The following is a 21,291-nucleotide window of genomic DNA, read 5'->3' as shown; positions in this document are numbered from 1 at the left end:
GTGCTTTCTTGAACTACGTTAATAGAAGTATAGTGTTCAAAACAAGGGCGTGCTCGAGCAGTAGGCCACACTGCTCTAAGCTATGTGCCACTAGACTAATCAGGATAGATTGTGGCTCGACATTAAGAACAGCTAGAGCTATATGAAAACAGATGGTCTTGGGGGAGGTTATGTCATTAGATCATTCAGAACACTTAATCGCTCCTCACAGTGCACACCCCCATTTCACAGATACGGTTACAGATTGGAGAGGCGATGTGAGTTGCAGAGAGGTATTTGCCGAAATAGAAAGAGCATGCACCTTAGGGTCAAACAGCCGTGGTTTTGCATGGTTCCTCTACTTCTTGGCTATAGATTTTAAAGCAGCTTATTTCGTTTTTGAACAAACTCATTTTCCTTTGAATCTGTTTTCTCACTAGTAAAAATGTGATTGTTAGAAGGATTAAATAAAATGTATTGTGAGTAATAGACACACACTAGCCACAGAATAAATGTTAGTTTCCTTCCTTGCAAAGGTCAGTCAGTAAACAGCAGGTCAGGCTAACAACTCAGGTTATCAGATTCCCGGGACTTTTTAGAGGCATCCCCTTCTTTAGATATGCCAGCATTCTCTGCTGCATGGCCCTGGAAGCACTGCTGCCACCATACTCACCATAAGTGACCAGCACACTGCATAGGTGGCGAACGCACACAGTAAGAATTGAGATGGGGGCCTGTTGGCTTTCAAGAACTTCAACGTCCTTTATACCACAGTGACCACGTACAGGAAATTGGCGGGCTATCCTCTATAGCTTTGAAAACCCAATTCAGAAAGTAGATATATACTCCGTGCTTTTGCTTGCATGACCAAGTCCAAGTCCATCTTTCCAGAAGGAAGTCTGGCCTATTCACAGAATAATTATTATAAAATAAGTCAGGTTTTCTTTCTTTCTCTTTCTCTATGATCTTGGTGAGAGAAAAGTGGAAGTGTTGGTAGACCTGTAGTCCAGTGAGGTTTGGCTGTTAAGTGTGTACGCAAAAGTGAAGCTCTAACCTTCATGTCTGAACTCTGCCCCAGCTAAGCAGAGCAGTGTAAATGGTGAAAGGCCCCTAAAGACTGTTACTGGCTTCAGTCTGTTTTTATAAATGGTATGGAAGAAATATATAAGTAGGCATTGTATACTTGCTTCTGTGGTTTACTATGTAGTGAAGTTGTAAGCAAATGAGAACTGACTCCAAGGACAAAGAAAATCATGAGTTGACAGCAATGTTGCAGATGAGTTCAAGGTGCCATAGTTAGTATGTGGACTATCCAATTTGTATCTCTCCTTTATATGTACAACTTCACTTCTATCTCAAGAATCATTATGGGCTGTTCTCAAGCAGGCAGCTTTGGTCAAAAAGTCTAAAATGCTATACTTTATCAAGAAGGGAATTAGCATACAACAGAAAATATTTTACCTGTTTTATAGACATCAAAGCTGTGTCCATAAAAGTCACAGTGTATCCATAAAGATCCATGTATCCTGAGAAACCATGAGGTCATCACTTCCATGCTGACAAATGGATGAATGGATACAGATGAATGTAGTAAGACAGATAGATAAATAATAGACACAATAATGGTAATGATAATTTAAAAAATAAATCATGAAAAAAGGTCTGAATTATCAAGGTGATTGAATCTTTGCCACAAAAAGAACAAGCTAAAGAGATCAACACTTTTAATCTGAGAAATACAAAGCAAAATAGAAGATATTCCAGTGGCATTTTTCACAGAAATAGAACAAATAATCCTAAAACTTGTATGGAACTACAAAAGACCCTGAATAGCCAAAGCAATCTTGAGAGAGAAGAACAAAGCTGGAGGCATCATGCTCCCTGATTTCAAACTGTATTAGAAAGCTAAAGCAATCAAAACAGTATGGAATTGGCAAAGAAACAGACACACAGATCAATGGAACAGAATAGAGAGCCCAGAAATAAACCTGTGCATATATGGTCAATTAATTTATGACAAAGGAATCAAGAATATACAGTGGGGGAAAGACGGTCTTTTCAATAAATAGTGTTGGGAAAACTGGACAGCCAAATGCAAAAGAATAAAAGTAGACTACTGTCTTACGCCATACACAAAATTTAACTCAAAATGGGTTAAAGACTTGAATGTAAGACTTGAAATCATAAAACTCCTAGAAGAAAACATAGGTGGTAAGCTCCTTGACATTAGTCTTGGTGACGAGTTTTTGGATCTCACTCCAAAAGCAAAGGCAACAAAAGCAAAAATAAACAAGTGGGACTTCATCAAACTAAAAAGCTTCTGCACAGGAAAGGAAATCATCAACAAAATGAAAAAGCAACCAACTTAATAGGAGAAAATATTTGCAAATCATGTATCTGATAATGGGTTAATATCTAAAATATATATAAAGAACTCAATAGCAAAAAAAATCCAATTAAGAAATGGACAATGCCACAACTAGAAAGACCACAACTAAAAAAAATATACAACTATGTACTGGGGGGCTTTGGGGAGATAAAGCAGAAAAGAAAATAAATGGACAGAGGATATGAACAGACGTTTTTCCAAAGATACACAGGTGGCTAACAGGTACATGAAAAGATGGTCAACGTCACTAATCATAGGGAAATGAAAATCAAAACCACAGTGAGATATCATCTCATGCCTGTTAGAATGGTTATTAATAAAAAGACAAGAAATAACAAGTGTTGGCAAGAATGTTGGAGAAAAGGGAACACTTGTGCATTGTTAGTGGAAATGTAAACTGGTGTAGCCACTATGGAAAACAGTATGTAGGTTCCTGAAAAAATTCAAAATATAACTACCAGATGATCCAGCAGTGGTACTCCTGGGTATTTATCTGAAAAAAACAAAAGCTAATTCAAAAAGATATATGCACCCCTGCGTTCACTACAGCATTATTTTCAGTAGTCAAGATGTGGAAACAACGTAAGTATCCATCGATGGATGAATGGGTAAAGAAGGTGTGGTAGATATACACAGTGGAGTACTATTCAGCCATAAAAAAGAATGATATCTTGTCATTTGTGACAACCTGGATGGACCTTGAGGGCATTATGCTAAGTGAAATGAGTCAGACAAAGAAAGACAAATACTGTATGATCTTACTTATATATGGAATTTTAAAAAAAAACAATAATAACAAGCTCACAGATATAGAGAAGAGATTGGTGGGGGGTGGGAGAAATGGGGAAGGTGGTCGATAGGTACAAACTTGCAGTTATTTTACAAAATAAGTCCTGGCGATGTAATATACAGCATGGTGACTATAGTTAATACTATATTGCATATCTGAAAGTTTCTAAGAGAGGAGATCTTAAACGTCCTCACCACAAGAAAAAAAAATTTGTAACTATTTATGATGATGGATGTTAACTGGACTTATTGTGGTGATCATTTCACAATATATACAAATATTGAATGGTTATGTTGTACACCTGAAACTAATACATTTTATTTATACCTGAATTTAAAAATGAACTTTTAGCCTGGGAAACAAAAAGCAAAATAGTAGATGTGGTGAAATTTTCAGAGCCCTGAAGGAAGTAGGTGAGATCATGTGGGTCATCAGATTTGGAATACCACAGAGGCTGGGGGAGGAGAGGAAAGGTGGCACAGATGAAGATGTTCTGTTTCCTACATGGAACTCACAGAGTTTGTAAACAGTTTTTTAAGTTAGATGAATTCAGATGTGTTACTACCTCTGAAGGAAGGAAGAAAATGATTTTTCTTTTCTTTCCACAGTGCTGTGACCTATTCTGGAATCCATCTCTTGAGATGCTTTATAGCAGATATAACAGGAAATCTTAAGACTCATTGCTTCCAGTTCAGCTGAAGACAAAATTCTTTATGCCAATGGGAGTTAAACACTGAGAGTTTCAACATTGTTTTAAATGTTTTGTGTCTGTAACTTGCAGAAGGATCACGTGAGCTTTAAAACTTGCATCTTCCAGAAGCAAGAATGTATTTATGCCTGAGGGACAAAAGGTTTACAAATGATTGAATTATGCTGTTCCTTAGAACAGATGCTAATAGTTTTTCCTGTTTTAACAAATGACAAACAAGAATATGTAGAAGTCTATAACATGAAAACCTGTTTACTACTGTGTAGAGAACGGTTTGCCATGTTACTTACTGGGCTTTTGTCTTTTAACGAAAATGTCTATTATGTAATTTCTATATCTTTTTAAATATTAAAATGGACTAGGTAAACAAGGGGCTACTTTTCTGTTCAGCAGATAAGCAGGTTGAACATAAATGCTCTTACGTATACCTATAATTTATCTTTTTTCTGAGTCCTTATTTGAAAAAAAAAATTAATCTTGAGGCCAGCCCCGTGGCATAGTGGTTAAGTTCGTATGCTCTGCTTCGGCAGCTCAGGCTTCATGGGTTCCAGATCCTGGACACAGACTGACACAGCGCTCATCAAGCAACACTGTGGAGGCGTCCCACATACAGAATAGAGGAAGATCGGCACAGATGTCAGCTCAGGGACAATCTTCCTCAAGCAAAAAGAGGAAGGTTGGCAACAGATGTTAGCTCAGGGACAATCTTCCTCACATAAAAAACAAAAATTATTATTGATAACATTTCAGTCAGTCCATGGAATGGAAACACCAGTCATTTCAGGCCAGGATCAGTCACTTTCAGGCGAACACAGGATTCAGACTCAGAAGACCAGAATTCAAGTTCCAGTTCTAATATTTATTATATGTGGGACCTTGCCGAAGTTACTTGATTTCTCTGAGTTTCATTTATATTCTAACCTCACAAGCTGTACAGATTAAAATGGCATGATATGTGACAAGGACATCTGCATGTTTGTAAAGTAAAACCAAACCAAGGATACAGCAAAATTCACAGGTAGATTTATCACAGAAAGCATCCTGTCATGGGGGAGGTAACATTTTCTCTAGTGAAAAATAAAAAACAAAAACTAGTTTTTAAGTGAGAAAACTGATTTGTACAGGGCAAGAAAGTTGATGAGACAGTTTAGAATTGGCACATTAAGATTCAGAATGGAAAGATAAAGCCTGACTTTGAACTAAAGTTAACAGAAAAGATTTCTATGAAGATGCTACTGACCTGTTCATGTAAGTGGTTTAGCTTTTCAAAGTAAGGCTAAGTATTCAAAGATCACAGCGATAGGACTGGATAAAAAATTAACGCTGTAAAACAGTTTTGTGTCTTTTTCAGAAAATTCAATTCTGAGTATATTTTCAGTTGTTTTATAGTTGATAGCGCTGGTCTTTTCTAATCAGCAGTGTTTTAAACTAAAAAACTTTTTATATAGGCATTGGGTGACAATAGAATTATCTTAGAAGTTATCTTTCTGCCTGCCAGTGTTGCTTTACTGCTTGTCTTAGCTTTGGTTCTCCTAAAAGCAGAGCCCAAGACAAAAGCTTGCACACAGTTTATCTGGGAAGTGATCCCAGGGAAGAAAGAGTGATGGAGAAATGGAACAGAAGGGAGGGAAGCCAGTCAAGGATGCATTGATGCATTGAGTGCCACAAAGGCACTAGTGTGTGATCTTGAGGGACATTCTGAGGAGCCTGATGAAATATGCCTCTGAACTGTCTGAAGAGGGGAGAGGGCAGCCCCACAGCTCCTCCAAGTTGCACATGCCCAAGTGCCAAGCGGTTCCTGCAGCCTGTCAGGAGCCAGGGGGCAGGAAGTGAGGGCCCCAGAGCGGGAGGCAGGGTGCAGTTGTCCAGTCCTCCTTGACACTGGTTCCCACACAGGAGCTGAAGACAGAAGGCTAGGAGGGTCTGAAGAGACTCATGGGAGGTCCCACCACACTGCTCTTACAGATGGCCTGACCTGTGTTCTAGTGCCAGCAGAAGTGATGAAACTAGTATTCACTATGATGATACTAACAATAGTTTCTAATTTACTAGGTTAGTCGTGGTTTTGTATAGTTTAGATTTCACTATTAAAAACTTAAAACATTTGAATTTAAGTTGTTTGGGGAAATTTAACTGATACAGAATCCTACATTCCTTATAAATTATCATTTTGTGGACACATGTGAAGCTTTTTACTGTTTTTCCCAGAATCGTAAGGGGCAGGAAATGGGAGGAGGAGATGAAAAAACTTACTCCAAGGGAACATTAATGAAGTAGAAAAAAACGCTAGGCTTATAGTCAGTCCAGGCTTTATATATTACCCCCTTGGACAACTCACGGAACCACTCTGGTTTTTCCAGTGAGGGATAATCTCCAAAGTCTCTCTCAGCTGTAAAAGCTTATGATTCTTGAACAATACTGCCACTTCAGATGAAGGAACCTAAGCCCAGGGAGACTGACCAGCTCGGGGGAGTCATATGTGAATAAAAGAAGCAAGACTGGACCTTAAATCTTAGAATCTTAGAAGCTGATGGCTGTTTCCAGACTTGTCATGAAGGAGATCTCCTTGATATTGTCCATATTTTAAGGCACTAAGTAGCTACTACAACTTGGTAGGAAACCAGGAGGAATATAAATGAAAAGTGACTAGAGGTAAGAGCTCACTTAAATCAGGATGTTTAGCAGGGCTTCACCTGGCACATAGAGTCAAAATCTGACTATTCTAGAGTCAAATACTTGTTGATTAAATGACACAAAGCTACTATAAATGTTTATTGAACGGAAACGATTTTTCTGCTGTACAGAGTTGCACTAAAGCTGCTCCTCTCTGAGTCCAAGTGGTACTTCCAGACCTTTCCAGATCTCAGCGGTTCCACTTACAGCAGGACACCGGACCAGTCTGTTAATCACTTAAAAGTCTCACATATGAGCATCTAAACTCCCATTAAAGCAAAAATATCATCAATGTCATCTGTCTTCTTCATGGTTCCTGATGTATTATGTTTATTGATTTGTATCACTGTCCGTGAATCAGCTTCATTTTCATCACTTCCTGTAAGATTTCCATGAATTTGTTTCTCCTTAGTCGGTAGGACAGGACGTGAAACTCTGCCGCTGAGGAGGTGCTTACTGTTAGGGTAGAAGTCAGTTCTATGAACTGTGCAGTGAGAGGGTCCCCATTTACTGGTATCCATAGCACTCCTTGTCTCTGGAGGGGACGGCTGAATTTCCTTTAAAAGAGTCGACTGCAACTTTCTCTGCAGTTTCCTCTGTCTCAGTAAAAATTTATTCTGTGATCTTCTTTGTCTCAGATGATGCTTTGAAGTTTTGATACCTGAGCCACGAAGAAGGCAGTTGCAAATGGATGTTTTTATGCACTCTAATTTCTTTGGCAAACTTTAAAGGACAGAGAGAAAGGAAAAATCTGAGACTGTTAAGATGCAGAAAAACGTTCTCAAAAACTTAATTTGTCTCCTTTTTACCCTTCCAACAGAAAAGTACACAATTTATCTACAAGTCCTACGCCTGTATACAACCCCAAAATCATGATGAAAAATAAAGAAATAGGAGCTTCAGCCCATATCTGTATGTTCAGAGCACAACTTCCCTCTGATTCAGGTTGTAGGCAAATGTGTCCCCGTTATGTTCCCAAAGTAAAGTAGCTCCTGCAGCTGCCTCGTAAGGGGCTGAACGCTGAGACACCGCCTCTCTCCAGTGCTGGAGCTTCTCCCTGATAACTGCTCATCTGTTCAGAAGGTAGTAGGAATGGAGCAGGAGAAAAGATGTATCACAGATAGAAAAATCTGCCAGGATGTGTTAATTCATTTCTGGATGAACAACTTCATGTTGTAGAAGGAAAAAGGAATAAAAGTGAAGAGGGAGCGTATATAAGAATAAGAACACGGGGCTTCTGGCATAGACAAACCGACAGCCTTGAGCTACCCTAATTGTGATTCATTTATCATCTTCAAGTTTGGGAATTCAGAATTCAAAGCTGATTATTTTAGGAGTTTTGCTTCTGAATAGGGGACACTGCCACAAGGTACAGCAGAACCTTGATAACTACCTCACTGTTGGTGATTGTCAGATTTCAAAAGATTAGCATGGGTCTATACTTCCTACCCCACCTCTCTCCCCTCTTCCTTTTTAAACAAATAGAGAACTTTGGGAAGCCCATTATAATGTAGTAATTCATGAGCTGTTTCTAAACATTTTTCTTGTCTTACTATAAGCTGTGACTTTATTTATTTATTTATTTTTGGTGAGGAAGATTGGCCTTGAGCTAACACATGTTGCCAGTCTTCCTTTTTGCTCGAGGAAGACTGTTGCTGAGCTAACATCTGTGGCAGTCTTCCTCCATTTTGTATGTGGGATGCCGCCACGGCATAGCTTGATGAGTGTTGCATAGGTTCGTGCCCAGGATCTGAACCCATGAACCCTGGGCCACTGAAGCAGTGTGGGTGAACTTAACTACTCACTCCACCAGGCTGGCCCCTATAAGCAGTGACTTTTAAGTGGGGAGAGGGTAAGTGTACCTCCCCATTGAAATGGAAATGGAAAGAATGAAAACAGAAGAATCCGAAGATCTGAACTGAATTCTAGATCTCCAGCTCTAACACCCTAAGCAAAATCTTCATTTCCTCATCTATAAAATGGGAATGACACTGCCTACCTGACAGAGTTATGAACATAAGTAAATTTAAAATGTACTAAAATATAACAACTGAAACCTCAAAACAGGGCACTATGAAAGAACACTATATTTTTGTGGCGTACAGAATAACGGTTTAACCAAATAAACAGCAGTTTGTTAGCCTTCTCATTAATTCTTAATTCTTACCACCTCTACCTCATCTACCCCTGACTTTAAACCCAGTCTTGAACAGAACAGCTCAGGCTGAGTTTCCACTCTAAAAGAGATCCCTTTTAGATGGCTAGAGGCCTTTAGGGGACCCCAATGTAAAAACCCTTCCAGCAATTCATTCCTTAGGAATACTTAACTTCTCCCACCACTTTTAATCAAAACTTTTTACAAAACTCTCACTATATATCAAATTTTTTACTACAATGGCAATATCTTTTCCATAAATTTTAAAAGAAAATTCAACAAATTTTAGACAAAGTGATTCATCCATGGGAACCATTTAGAAAACCCTGAATCGATATACATCTGTAACTATAGATAAGAAATGATGGCGGATGCACAGAATATTTCTTGGAGGATACATAAACTGGTCAGAATGATTGCCTCTGTGAAGGGGTAATAAGGCATCTTTATAGCCATTTGTGTCTGAAATTGTTACCATGGGCATCCATTATTTTTTCAATAAAAATATAAAACCCTAAAGTGTCTAACTTCGTGCACTGGCTCACAATCAAAGATGGCCATCTTTACACAGTTCTGTGAATGCGAGAGAGGAAGAGATCAACACATGCACAGTCTAGCTCCCATGACCGAATGCCCCCCGGGCTCTGACCCCTAGTCTGGCTGGGCCTGTGGGAGGCAGGCACCTCTGCTGCTGCTCTCGCACCCTCGCCCGCTGCGCTGAGGCTCTGGGCAGCTGGGCCACCCCTCCGGCTAGAGCTCAAGCCCTGTGAGGATTGAGTCTGTCCTACTCGCACCTGTACCCAGGCGTGGCCACAGCACTCCTGATACTCTCTGAACCGACAGATGGAATGGTGAAGAGGACAAAGGAATAAACCCAATTAACCAAGTTGTTCTTCTTCCCAATGCTACAGCTTTGCCCAACAAAAGTAGCAAACAAAACTGCAGTTTGACTAGATCCCACTTTTAGCCCCCTCGGGCTACTGGACACCCCATTTTAGAGAAACCTGACTCGAATATATACACTTTTGCCCTAAATGACAACAGACAAAGTAAAGGCATATAATTTTTGTAATATACCCACCTATAGCCTTGAGCTTCCACGTGTTTAAGCCGGTTACTTTTAAGAAGTTTGTTACCCAGAAAGGTGGCCTGAGCCTTGAGTTTTCTGCTCCTGCTCCACAGAATCGCCTTTTGGATTTCTTTAGAAAGTTGTATAAAAGTCTCAGCTTCTCGGAATCTTTGCACAAAGCTTTTGGCACAAGGAGTTCCTGTCCCTTTCTGAGAAGAATGTTTGCTTGCCTTCAGTTTGGATTTAGAACATCTGAACTCAGAGCTGGTTTCCTGAAATATGGAAAGGTAAGAAAAATGTATTAGATTTGTTACTGACTTGTAAATACAAGACAACGGAGAAAAGTTGACTCATAGTCTATCAGAATGTGAAATCCATCTTTTTAAAAGAAGGAAAACTTTTGTGAAAGCTCACTGCACTTTCCTTTTGTCTTAAAAAGCTTAATTTTTTATCCACTGCTTCTAACAAAATTTCTTTTCCCTCTATGGTACAACAGATCTTATCTGTAGCTGCATTCAGAGGAAACTTAATATAAATATTCTACCACATATCTATTTAACCTACACAAAAGAATAAAACTCCACATGATTAAATACTGGGCAAAGCCAATATTCCCTATCTGGTGGGAAAAAAGTCAGTGAAGAGCCCTGTTCCTCTACGCCACTGGGCTACCGCATCTTGTTTTTCACTTATTTCTATGACCCTGTCACCCTCCTCACTGATGGATCATAAATGTTACTAAGACGTGTGAAAGCAAGGATGATTGCTGAGCATATGTTAAAAGTGCTTAACCGAGCAGCATTTCCAATTCCAATTCAAGCATCCTTTGATGTGGCACCTTTGTCTCTTCAACCCCATCTTTCTATATCAAGTGAAGTTTTAATTTTACCAACTCTTACTGTTTATGAAAATATGCCACCTACTAAGTCTGCTTCCATCCTTCATTGAAAGCTCACCTTCTTCCAAATTCCTCACTCTCAAGAAGAATGTAACAAAGTAGGAAGTATAAAAGTAGAGACCCATCAATACTTTGTGTTGGTGATTGATAAGGGTGACCTAAAAGTAAGCTGAGCATATTAGTGCTAATTGCTAAAAACGTGGTAGTGATTAGTCACGAATAAGAGGGAAGCTGGCCACCAGCTCACCTAGGAACAGGTGGACGGACTGCAGAAGTTTCAAGGGTCACAGCGAGTCATAGTTCTTGACACAGAGTTGACAAAACTATTTGGGGACTGGTGTCATGGTAAAGAACAAAGACTAGGAAACCAGACTGCCTGCGTGCAAATACCAGCTCTGCCTCGTGGTTGCTGTGTGGCCTGAGCAAGTTTCTTGTCCTTTCCATGCCTCAACTTTCTCATCTGAAATTTGGAAACAGTAATAATAGCAACTATATCACAAGGCTTTTGCGAAGATTATATGAATTAACACATATAAAGAGTTTCGCATACACCCAGCAAAGAGTAAATGTAATATAACTATGAGCTATTATTATTATTATTACTGTTACTAATATTCCTCTCTCTGGAACTCATGAATTGGATGGAATATAAATGCAGGCTGGAAACTTGTAAATGTTCAAAAAAGTACACTGACTTATTAGAAATTATTAAGAATTCTTAAGAGAATGGAAGAAATAACCCATGAAGGAAACCAGAAGAAAACAATTTTGAGAAGACAGGGTAACAGAAGTCAAGCAGTTACCGGATGCAAGAGGGTGACTCTGATGTACTTATCTGTTGCTAGGTCCAGAACAAAGAGAATTTACAGACACTGACTAAGAAGAGGAATCAGGTTAAAGTTGAACCCTGACAGAAGAAAGAAGTAGAAGCTTCATGACAAAGGATGAGGATGATAACGATGATGAAAGTGGCTAAAAACATCGAACACTGATTAAGTGCTTACCGTACTTCAGACTCTATGCTGAACACTTTACATGCATTAAAACTGGCACAAGCCTATGAGGTACATACTATTATTAGAAAACAGAGGTATGGACAGGTCAAGAGACTTACATAAGGTGACACTGGTATAAACCAAAGCCAGGACTCAAACCATTTGTGTGTGACTGCAAAGCCCATACTCTGAAGCTGCAGTACAATCCACACTTACGATGGATCCTAGGGTGACTTTAAAATTCTAGCAAAACTCTTGGTAATATGTTTCTGAAGGCCTTCTATTAACTGATAAACTGGATCCACTCAGACCCCTTGGGAAGGCCTCTATGCATTCAGAGGCATAGACTGAGAACTAAGATGGCGCTAAGCTTACAGCTGGGGATGAAACAGAAGTAAGATTGAATCTCTTGCCTTGGTTAGTGGCATCTAGTCTACAGATCAGAAATCATAAGCTGTATTAAAATGAGCCAGACAAACCTGAACAGCCCTATGTTTCAGCTGTTTGCAGAAGGCCCTCACATCAAATTCTGATGACTTTTCTGTGGAGAGGGAAAAATCACAGATACAAAAACTTAGGCATAGTATTTTCAAATCAAAAAATTAAGTGCATGACAACATTTCTTGCCAAATTACTACAAAAGAAATAAAGGGAACTAAGCAAGCAAAGAACTAGGAAGTAACAGCAGAAACAAACAACTTAAAATGAATGCTCAAGCTTAGAAAATGCTGGTATTACCATACCTCTCTAAAGATAATCAATGTGAGTTAAAATTAAGAAGAGAGAGACCAAATTTCTCCTGCACAATGCATGATTATAATTTCAAAAGTTCTTTGCTTTTTTTTAAATTAGAGTATGCGCTATATCAAAGCAAATTACCTTTGAAGATTTTCTTATTCTTTACTGGCTGCCCAAGATCCACACTGTTCTGTATATTGATCTTCATTTGTTGAGCCTTTTTGGAAATTCTAAGTAAAGTTTCTTCACTGGACCTCGGTGATTGCTCTTTTGTTAAAAACAGTTTATTTAGCAATTTAGTTACTCCTTTAGCTGCAAAAGCTGTAGGCATTTCTTTCTTAAAGACTTCAAAATAGGGCTGTCCTAAAAATTCAGCAATATCAGAAGGAAAGGTGAAATCTTTGAAGTAAGGCAATGGTTGAATCCTAGAGACCTCCTGAAGCAATGCAAACAACGGCTCATATAAAGAAACCAGCCTTTTTAAAACGCCTTTATACAGAACCCTAGAGAAAGAAACAGGAGCTCGTGAATTAGCCAGTAATTACAATTTGCAGATTACATAAAACCACAACAGAGTCAAAGCTGAAAATAAATGCCCATCAAATCTGCCACTATAGATAAAAATGCTATAGTGCATATTTGCAAATAGCCAGGTTAGTCCACCCAAAAAGAAAAATCCAAGTAAAACATATTACATAAAACCAAATAAAGTACTCCATGAATTGATATCTCAAAGGGTGTGCATCAAAATCTTAAGTGTGATTTTATCTAGGTGGTGAGATTTTTAGGCAAATGTCAGGTTCTTCATATTTTTTCCTATTTTTTTAAATTTCTTAAAATAAGCATTGTATTATTGTCATAATCAGCAAAAATTAAAGCTATTTTCATTATAAAAAAGAATAAGGAAGGTTTGACATCTTAAAATAATATGACTAGTAATTCTAACATTGTTACCTCTAAGAATAAGCAAAATAAAAAACAAGATTGGAAACAGAACTTGAGCTATCTAGGTTAAGATAGCAAAGCAAGGTTTTTAATATCCAGAGAGAATTTTGTACTTTTTGCTTTTAATTTTCATTCAAATTAGAGCTAATCATCCCAATTGTTTAAAATGGCCCAAAATAGGTCTCCTTATAAATACAGGCTGATTCTGAGTCCCATTATGCATCAAATAAATTTCATAATATAAGTTGAGAGATGCCAGAGAAGCTCTTTGGTTTGCAACTATTCCCAGAGTTCTTTACATCAACTATCCCTCAAAAGCAGTGGTGTTTCAGGTGGAAGCAAAGAATCTAGAGCCCATACGGAAGGTTATTGCCGGTAAAAACTGGAAACCTAATAGCAGAAAGAATCAAATGATACAGCCTGCCCAGGAACACTCATTTTAAATGGGCCAGTTGCTGTATCATTACAGCAATCACTTTTTTATTATTATTTCAGTTGCTAATTCTAGGAATTAACTTGCTTAATTGTTTAGTGTGGAGATGATCTGATGACTTCAGATTCAAAGCCTAGTCTTTGACATAACGCCAATCCACCCCAAATAAACTCTGATCAAATGAAGAAATGGAACTCCCACACCTTCAGAATCCCATGGGAAAGCAAATATGAAAACTACTAACGAGAAACCTAGGCTGAGTTAGAGATGAAAAAGAAATGAAAAGATTTCAAAGGTATGAACATACATACCATAACCTGCTCACTATCCCAACCATCACAAGGTTTAAAATAATGAATTCTTGCAAACCTAGGTGTTTCACAGTCAAGCTGGAGAATCAAGTTAAAGTTGGAAAATGAAACCAAAGTGATTTGGATTTTTAAGTGAACATCTATGAAAGAAGCAGACTGGAAGTAGAAAGAGTTTTCTTGAAGGAATTAAAGCCTTAAAACATGTACTATGTAAGTCATGGAAACTTAAAAATAAAGTAATATACACTCTGCTAGAGCTCTCATTATTAAATTTAGTTTCTACGATTAAGAATTTCTAACTATCAGGGCCAGCCCAGTGGCGCAGCAGTTAAGTTCACACGTTCCACTTTGGCGGCCCAGGGTTCGCCTGTTCGGATCCTGGATGCAGACATGGCACCACTTGGCAAGCCATGCCAAGTAGGCGACCCACATATAAAGTAGAGGAAGATGGGCACAGATGTTAGCTCAGGGCCAGTCCTCCACCAAAAAGAGTAGGACTGGCAGCAAATGTTTAGGGCTGGCCTGGTGACACGGTAGTTAAGTTCACATGCTCTGCTTTAGTGGCCAGCGTTTGCGGGTTCAGATCCTGGTTGCAGACCTACACACTGCTCATCAAGCCATGCTGTGGAGGTGTCCCACATACAAAATAGAGGAAGACTGACACAGATGTTAGCTCAGTGACAATCTTCCTCACCCCCTCCAAAAAGAGAAGAATTTCTAACTGTCAATGCCCTTAGGATAATACATGCTGGACAGAGACAGGCAGTCTCTGGCAATGGTTCTATCAGGAAATTCCTGGGAAAAGGAGGCCAAGAAGCAAAATTTTAAGAAATCCCCATGGGTTCTAACTCCTACAGACCCCCTAGCTTTCAAACAGAAATACTATTAAATATACCCAAACAATTCCAATTCAGAAGAAGGTATTTCAGTTGATTCAAGGATACAGAAATGTCTTGCAGCAGCAGTCCAACAAGCGAAGTAACAACTTGCAGGCTCCCAAAATCTTCATCAACACCAATTCCACCACTGGTTGGCTGGGGATGACACATGCCTTGGTAGTTACAGGCTGATTTTCACTTGACAAAAAAAGAGTAGTACATTACTTTCATTCTGGAATATAAAACACTTGTATATCAGTTTTCAAGCACAGACTTGTTTTAAGCTCAATTTGTGGTAGTTATGCTGAACAATGGCTCACTGAAGTTGATCGACACTGATGCTTCAATAGAATCTATCATGACCCGATTTCAGTGTCACGCCAGTCCCTCCCACAGGCCAACAGAGGGAGACTACCCCAAATACCAGGTGCCCTTTATTAAAACACAACTCCTACAGCTGAGATATAACTGGTTATATCCCAACACCAAGCAGAGAAAAGTCCATAGCAAGATCAGGGCAACACACAAAGGCCCCAGCCCCCCACAAAGGCCATCACAAAGCAACTGGACCACTTACCTGGGAGAAAGCAACTCAGACATATCTTGAATTGAATCTTCCAAATTCATGCTCTTCAAACGTTTTAAGCATTGTTCAACCTGAAAGGAGAAGAGCAGCTCAAATCCATATGTATATAATACAGACAAGGCCACTAATGTGACAGGAAAACAAATCCAAAATTTCAAAGTATAGAAATACACTGAATACCACAGAATACCTTTTTTTTAACGGTAAAGAAATCCATAGCCCAAAGTACTTCTGGTTAAAAATTTGAAATTTATCCAGCCAAACAAATTTCTCAAATCAAGTTATGACTAAGAATTTACTATATGCCAGGAGGTACTTGATAGTATAAGGGGGACAAAGTCAAGTATAAGGTTATTCTCAAGATTATAATTTTTCTGAAGCAACGTGATTTCTAATAGTGAAATTAAAACAAGACAGTAAATTATTAACTACTAAATTTCAACAGTCTATAAATGCCACAGAGATGAGGAAAGTGATGGATTTATTCACTTCACAAATGGATATTGAACACCTACTACATGCAAGGCATGCTGGGAAATAAAATGGTATATAAAACACTTCCCCATCTCTAGCTGCTAAAATCTAGTAGTAAAAAAAGAAGACATATAACATAATTAGTTAAATACTAAAACAAAAATAGATACGCCCTATTTAAAATTGCATCCCCCTCCGCACTCCCTCTTCCCTGCTTTATTTTCCTCCATAGCATTTATCACCATCTGACATTCGATTCACTGACCAATTGATTTGATTGCCTTTCTCCTCCCAACTATAATGTGAGCTCCATGTGGACAAGATATTTGGTCTATTTTGTCCACCACTGTAACTTACTACTTAGCAGAGTGTTGACTAAGCACTCAATAGTTTTTATCAAAAAAAAAAACAAAGGTAAGGGCCATCCATTATACAAAATGTGGTAAGAATTCTGTTGTCCTCAGGAAATGCCATGCAAAGGGCATGCATGGGACTGCCTCCAGACTTCACAGGGTGTAAAGGTCTGGATGGGCACTGATACTGGTGAAGATAGTATCTTGCTAGAGCTACATATATGCTACTAAAAATTAAATCAAAGTTAATCAATCCTAACAGCACCGTTTTCAGAGCAATGGAGACAACACAATCCTTAAATCCTCTGAGGTCAGCTGCTATCTTTTCCAATTTTTAGTTCTGAACACCATCCTCTGAGAGAAGTACTTACAAACCAAGATAGGAAAGCACCTGGCAACATAGTAAGCGACCTATGGTTCAAAAAAAAAACAAGAGGGGAAAAAAAGACTTGAGAATTTAACAGGAATAGAGAACATGGAGGAACATAAGAACAATCTTCATATATTCAAAGGATGTCACACAGAGGAGGAATCAAGACTATTTTCTCTGTTCCTTGCAGAGATGTTACAGGGAGGCAAATTCCAGTACCTAGCCTTGGAAGGTAGGAAAAATAAATCTTAAAGTAGATGAAAGCTCTCTGTCGGTGAAGCAGATAGAATGGTAAGTCCTAGTAATGGTAACAGAGTAGCAGCAGCAGCATGAGAAATGTTTCTGACTGTAAGGTTGTGGGGAACCTAAAACACGTCCACAGATGACTGTGCCACAGTGTAGACTGTGCTAAATGTCACAGAGAAGCACAAAGGGGAGGCCCCAATAGCCAAGAATCATAAAAAGCAAGGAGTTCAACTTCACTAATAATCAGAAAAAGGTACTTAAAATGAGATTGCCATTCTCTACACTCATGTTACCCTTGGGAGGTTGTTTATGACTGAGAGGAAGGATGGAAGTGGGACTTTGAGGATGTGAAGGCCTTTACAGGTAGAGACGGAGGGACCGGGCTTTCTAAACACACAGGACCAGGTGAGCAAAGGCTCAGGGGACGGAACGAAGGTGGTGAGCAGGGAACTCGTGAAGAGTGCAGGCTGCCTGGAATACGAAATATGGGAAGACCAGAAAGAAGTCTGAGCTAAGGAAAACTGAAGAGGCCAGATCACGGAGGATCTTGTGAGCCAAGCTAAGAGGTTTGGTCTTTGTTCAGGAGACAGTGGAGAACCATTAAAAATCAAAGCTGTGTTTTAGGATGATTCACCTGGCTTTGGTACACATGAATATACCAAAGTGCAGGAAAGACTGGAGGAGGAGAGATAAGTCAGGACAGCAAGACAACTAAAAGATGGCAAGGTCTGAAAAAAGATGGCAGCCAGAACTAAAAGGAGGGACTAGATGCAGAGAATCTTATGAGTGATAACTGACTGGATGGGAGAGCTACATAAAAGGAACAGGCAGAGAAAACGGAACACCAAATTTTTCTGACTGGATAATTATTCACAACTTAGAAGCCAGGAGGAGAAATACGTTCAATCTGAGATAACAGGTTTGGTTTTGGAGCAAAAGACTCACAAGGAGATAAAAGCTGCCCCAGACAAGAAAACTTAGGGAAAGACCACGATCCCAGATCTTGCTTTGATGAAGAAATCTTCATCCTTTTTGCCTTAAGTAATGGGAGTGGGAAATTAACCAGAGAGCATGAATCTGTAAGGTCAGAGATTTTTCACCCCTGTATACCCAGCACCAGGCACAGTGCCTAGCACATGGGAAGTTTCAAAAGTACTTGCATAATTAACAAAATGAATGAATGAATGAGCATAAAAGGAACGCAGCTTAGAAGGTTCTTCTCTGTGGTGTAGCCCCTGCACTGCAGAGCCCAATTTTGTCTTAAAATCCAAAAATTAAATGAAACCACTTTATACCACAACTTGTTATTTACCCATTTACTCTAATATATTACAAATTAGATTGTATACCCCAAAATAAATAAACCACAACTTTCTTCTTTTTAGGATTTTAGGATTTTGATTTTGCTCAGGAGATTGTTTCTTAATCCAACACTTTGTCGTGATCGAAGATATAGTGATCTGTTTTTGGAAATGCTTTCAGAAAAAAAAAACGCCCAGGTAGACCTGTGGGCTGGAGACCTATAAATCACAAGTAATTTACTGAGATTTCTATAATAAAAAAATATTAAGTGGCAGTGTGATTTCCATCTTCAGCAGGTAAACATGTGAGTCTTAAACACAGGGCTTCCTCCTTACCTGTTTGAGGGCCAGGTGGGGCTTGTGGCGGCCCATTCTGTTGTGATTGCTGTAGAGGACAGCACATAACACGTCTGTTTCTGCATCTAAGGTTTGACTCTTCAGTGACAGTGTGACAAGACAGCATTCTTTAATTACAGCTGCAATGCAAAGGTCTAAAGCGGAGATGTTTAATAAGATAATATGTATTTCTCCATTAAGTATATTATATAAAAAACACTGAAAAGCATCTTTCCTAATTTGTTTTAAAGAAATCAAGAACAAGTGAACATCATCAGCCTCAACTGTAAGAACATAATTAATGATTCTAAGTATGTGAGAAGTTGGAAGTCCAGGAAATCATTAAGAAAACATCTGTTAAACTCAAATGTGTATCTTTACACCACATTTTATCACGATTTTAATAATCTTTCTTATAAAGCCATTTGGTGTACACTTACACCTGAAGTACCTTGAGGGTGGGGCACTGCATACTTGTTTAAAACTCCCGTTTTGCTATACACATAAGCAAGGCAGAATGGATTAATTCATACTCTTAAAGTCAAAGGTTACTGTATTTGGGTACCAATTGAAGATAAGGATATACTCAGAAGAGAGAAACCACCTTGGTAGCTGGAAATTATATTATTTGATAAATGCCTGACTGAACACGGGGTGCCCAGCAGAATGAGATAAAAGCTGCCTGGTTCGTCGTCTGAAAGGTGTGAAGTAGAAGACGGGGTTAACGTGTTCTCCCTGGCACTAACGGTAGCACTAGCATCCGAATTGAAAGTAACACAAAGGCAGATCTCTACACAACGTGGAGAACTTTCTTACTGTCCCAACTATCTCAGGCCAGGATGGGTTGTCTTAGGATGGGGGGGGGGGGGGGAGGGGGGGAGCTTGGTGAATTTCCACGCCTAATGGGAATCCTGGTAAGGAACTTCTGAAGGAAGAAGAGGGAAGATTAACCTGTCAGCTTCGTAGGATGGACGGATGAGGAGGAGAATGTGATAACTGGATAGGTCATAAGTATTTAATACTAATAACCATCATGTGAGTGTTTATTTACTGTATCAGGCACTGTTCCAAATGCTTTACCTATAACGTTAACTCTTTCATTCCTCGAAACAGCCCTGAGGCAGATACTATTTTATACCCATTTGAAAATGAGCCGAGGCACAGACCGGTTAAATAACGACACCCCCTCCCGCCCAGCTCCTGCAAAGACCAGGATTCAAACCCAGGCGATCCGGCTCCCGAGCCAAGCTGCGAACTACCACGCCCTACTGCCTAATAACGGTAATACCATCATACAGTGGGGAAACGCTTTAAGAGCGCTTTCCCCGAAACGACATCGTTAGATCCTCCAACACCCGGCGACGGGTAGGGAGGACTAAACCCACTTTACAGGTAAGGAACCAGAGGCCCAGACAGACTGCGGTTAAGTCCAGAGTGCTCAAGTGACTGCCCTCCGCTCCTCGGAGCCGTAGGTGGGAAACAGGCCGCAGGGAGCACAAGGCCCCAGGCAGCACCAGCCGCACCCGCCTCTCTGCCCCTGGGGTTCAGCGAAGGACTGCGGTCCCAGAGTCCCTACACTGTCCCCGGCAAAACCCGGAGCCCGGCGGCGTGCCGCTCGGGGCCTCTTCCCGGCGTCCCGCGGGCTCAGGAAGTCCCGCCCCGCCGCGCACGTGCGCGGCCCCGGCCGGACACCTCCCCGCCCCCGACCCCGGAAACGTCTGCCTCTCGCCGGCGCCTCACTCACCCAGGGCGGCGCCGGGCGCCTGCACCGTCACGGTGCTGCCGCTCCCCGCCTTGGGGATCCGCACGCGATTCCACGGCTCCGGGCCCGGCGGCTCCGCTGCCATCTTGCGATGCGGGGAAGCGACTGGGAAAGGCGGAGCTGGGCGAGACCAAGTGGAGCGCCGGAAGGAGGGCAGAGGAGACGAGGCTGGGAGGCGGCGGGCAAGGGGCGGGGCGAGGCGGGCAAGGGGCGGGGCGAAGCGGGCAAGGGGCGGGGCGAGGCGGGCCCTCCGCGGGGTCTTGCCGCAGCGACGGCGGGCGGGAAAGCCCCAGATGGTCGACCAACCCTGGTCACCAGAACCGGACCGCGGATCAGGGCCACTTGGGAGAGTTTGGGGAAGAAACCCCATCCTGGTACTACTCAGTCAGAATGTCGGAGTAGGACGAGGAATTGCATTGTGTTTACGCTTCCCCACAGGGGATTCTGAGGCACCGCCAAGTTTGGGACTGCTTCACGGCATTTTACAGAAGTAGAAACTGAGGCTGCGAGTCGAACTGGTGCATGCACCCCTATCTCCGCCTCAGACATCAGGGGAAAGGGAAGCAGTGAAATAGAGGCTCATGCAAAGTGCGGCGTTTGTAATACAGAAAAAGTGACTTACTTTGACATAGTCAAGCTCCTCCGTCTTGAGCAGCAGCACCGCCATCACATCAAAGAAGCTTGGAGGCCGTCTGACTCCCTCAACCCCATCCTCTCCCAGTGTCCTAGACACACGGTGTTCCAAGTTCTACTGATCCTCACCTCGTTAATGTCTTTCTAATAGTTCATTAACCTTCAGCCACAGTGATGCCGTCCTACTTAAGTACGTAAGGCCCCAACCGTAACGTATTAGAGAGGTTGTTAGTGGTTTCTGGAGACACACCGTCAAGGTTCGAATTCC

The 21,291-nt window shown here is 40.6% G+C and overlaps 2 protein-coding genes across 7 annotated transcripts in view; one reads left to right on the top strand and one right to left on the bottom strand.

Annotated features, from left to right (window-relative positions):
- GTPBP8 (GTP binding protein 8) overlaps positions 1-14,335 on the top strand; it is a 23,078-nt gene extending 8,743 nt beyond the window's left edge. For 2 of the 3 annotated variants that reach the window (XM_008535144.2, XM_070581965.1), the window contains one exon: positions 3,767-4,301. In XM_008535144.2, coding sequence (XP_008533366.1) covers positions 3,767-3,857 — 91 coding nt within the window. In that variant the 3' untranslated portion in view covers positions 3,858-4,301. Of the gene's footprint in view, positions 1-3,766; positions 4,302-14,146 lie in introns of those variants that run through there. The other variant, XM_070581966.1, reaches the window with a different exon arrangement.
- Positions 6,627-21,291, bottom strand: NEPRO (nucleolus and neural progenitor protein). Of its 4 annotated transcripts, XM_070581959.1 has the most exons (10): positions 21,013-21,291; positions 20,373-20,510; positions 18,629-18,783; positions 15,540-15,619; positions 15,029-15,160; positions 14,085-14,162; positions 12,537-12,898; positions 12,137-12,198; positions 9,777-10,036; positions 6,627-7,263 (listed from the first exon to the last, which is right to left on the bottom strand). In XM_070581959.1, the coding sequence occupies exons 2-10, from the start codon at positions 20,473-20,475 to the stop codon at positions 6,801-6,803; spliced, it is 1,695 nt and encodes a 564-aa protein (XP_070438060.1). In that variant the 5' UTR covers positions 20,476-20,510; positions 21,013-21,291; the 3' UTR covers positions 6,627-6,800. The 4 variants fall into 4 exon arrangements, with proteins under 4 accessions (XP_070438060.1, XP_070438062.1, XP_070438061.1 ...); XM_070581961.1 differs by lacking the exon at positions 20,373-20,510; XM_070581960.1 differs by lacking the exons at positions 20,373-20,510; positions 21,013-21,291 and adding an exon at positions 19,580-20,318.

Source organism: Equus przewalskii, chromosome 18 (assembly GCF_037783145.1).
Source record: "Equus przewalskii isolate Varuska chromosome 18, EquPr2, whole genome shotgun sequence".
Taxonomy (NCBI): Eukaryota; Metazoa; Chordata; class Mammalia; order Perissodactyla; family Equidae; genus Equus; species Equus przewalskii.
This window is presented reverse-complemented; position numbering and strand designations above follow the sequence as displayed.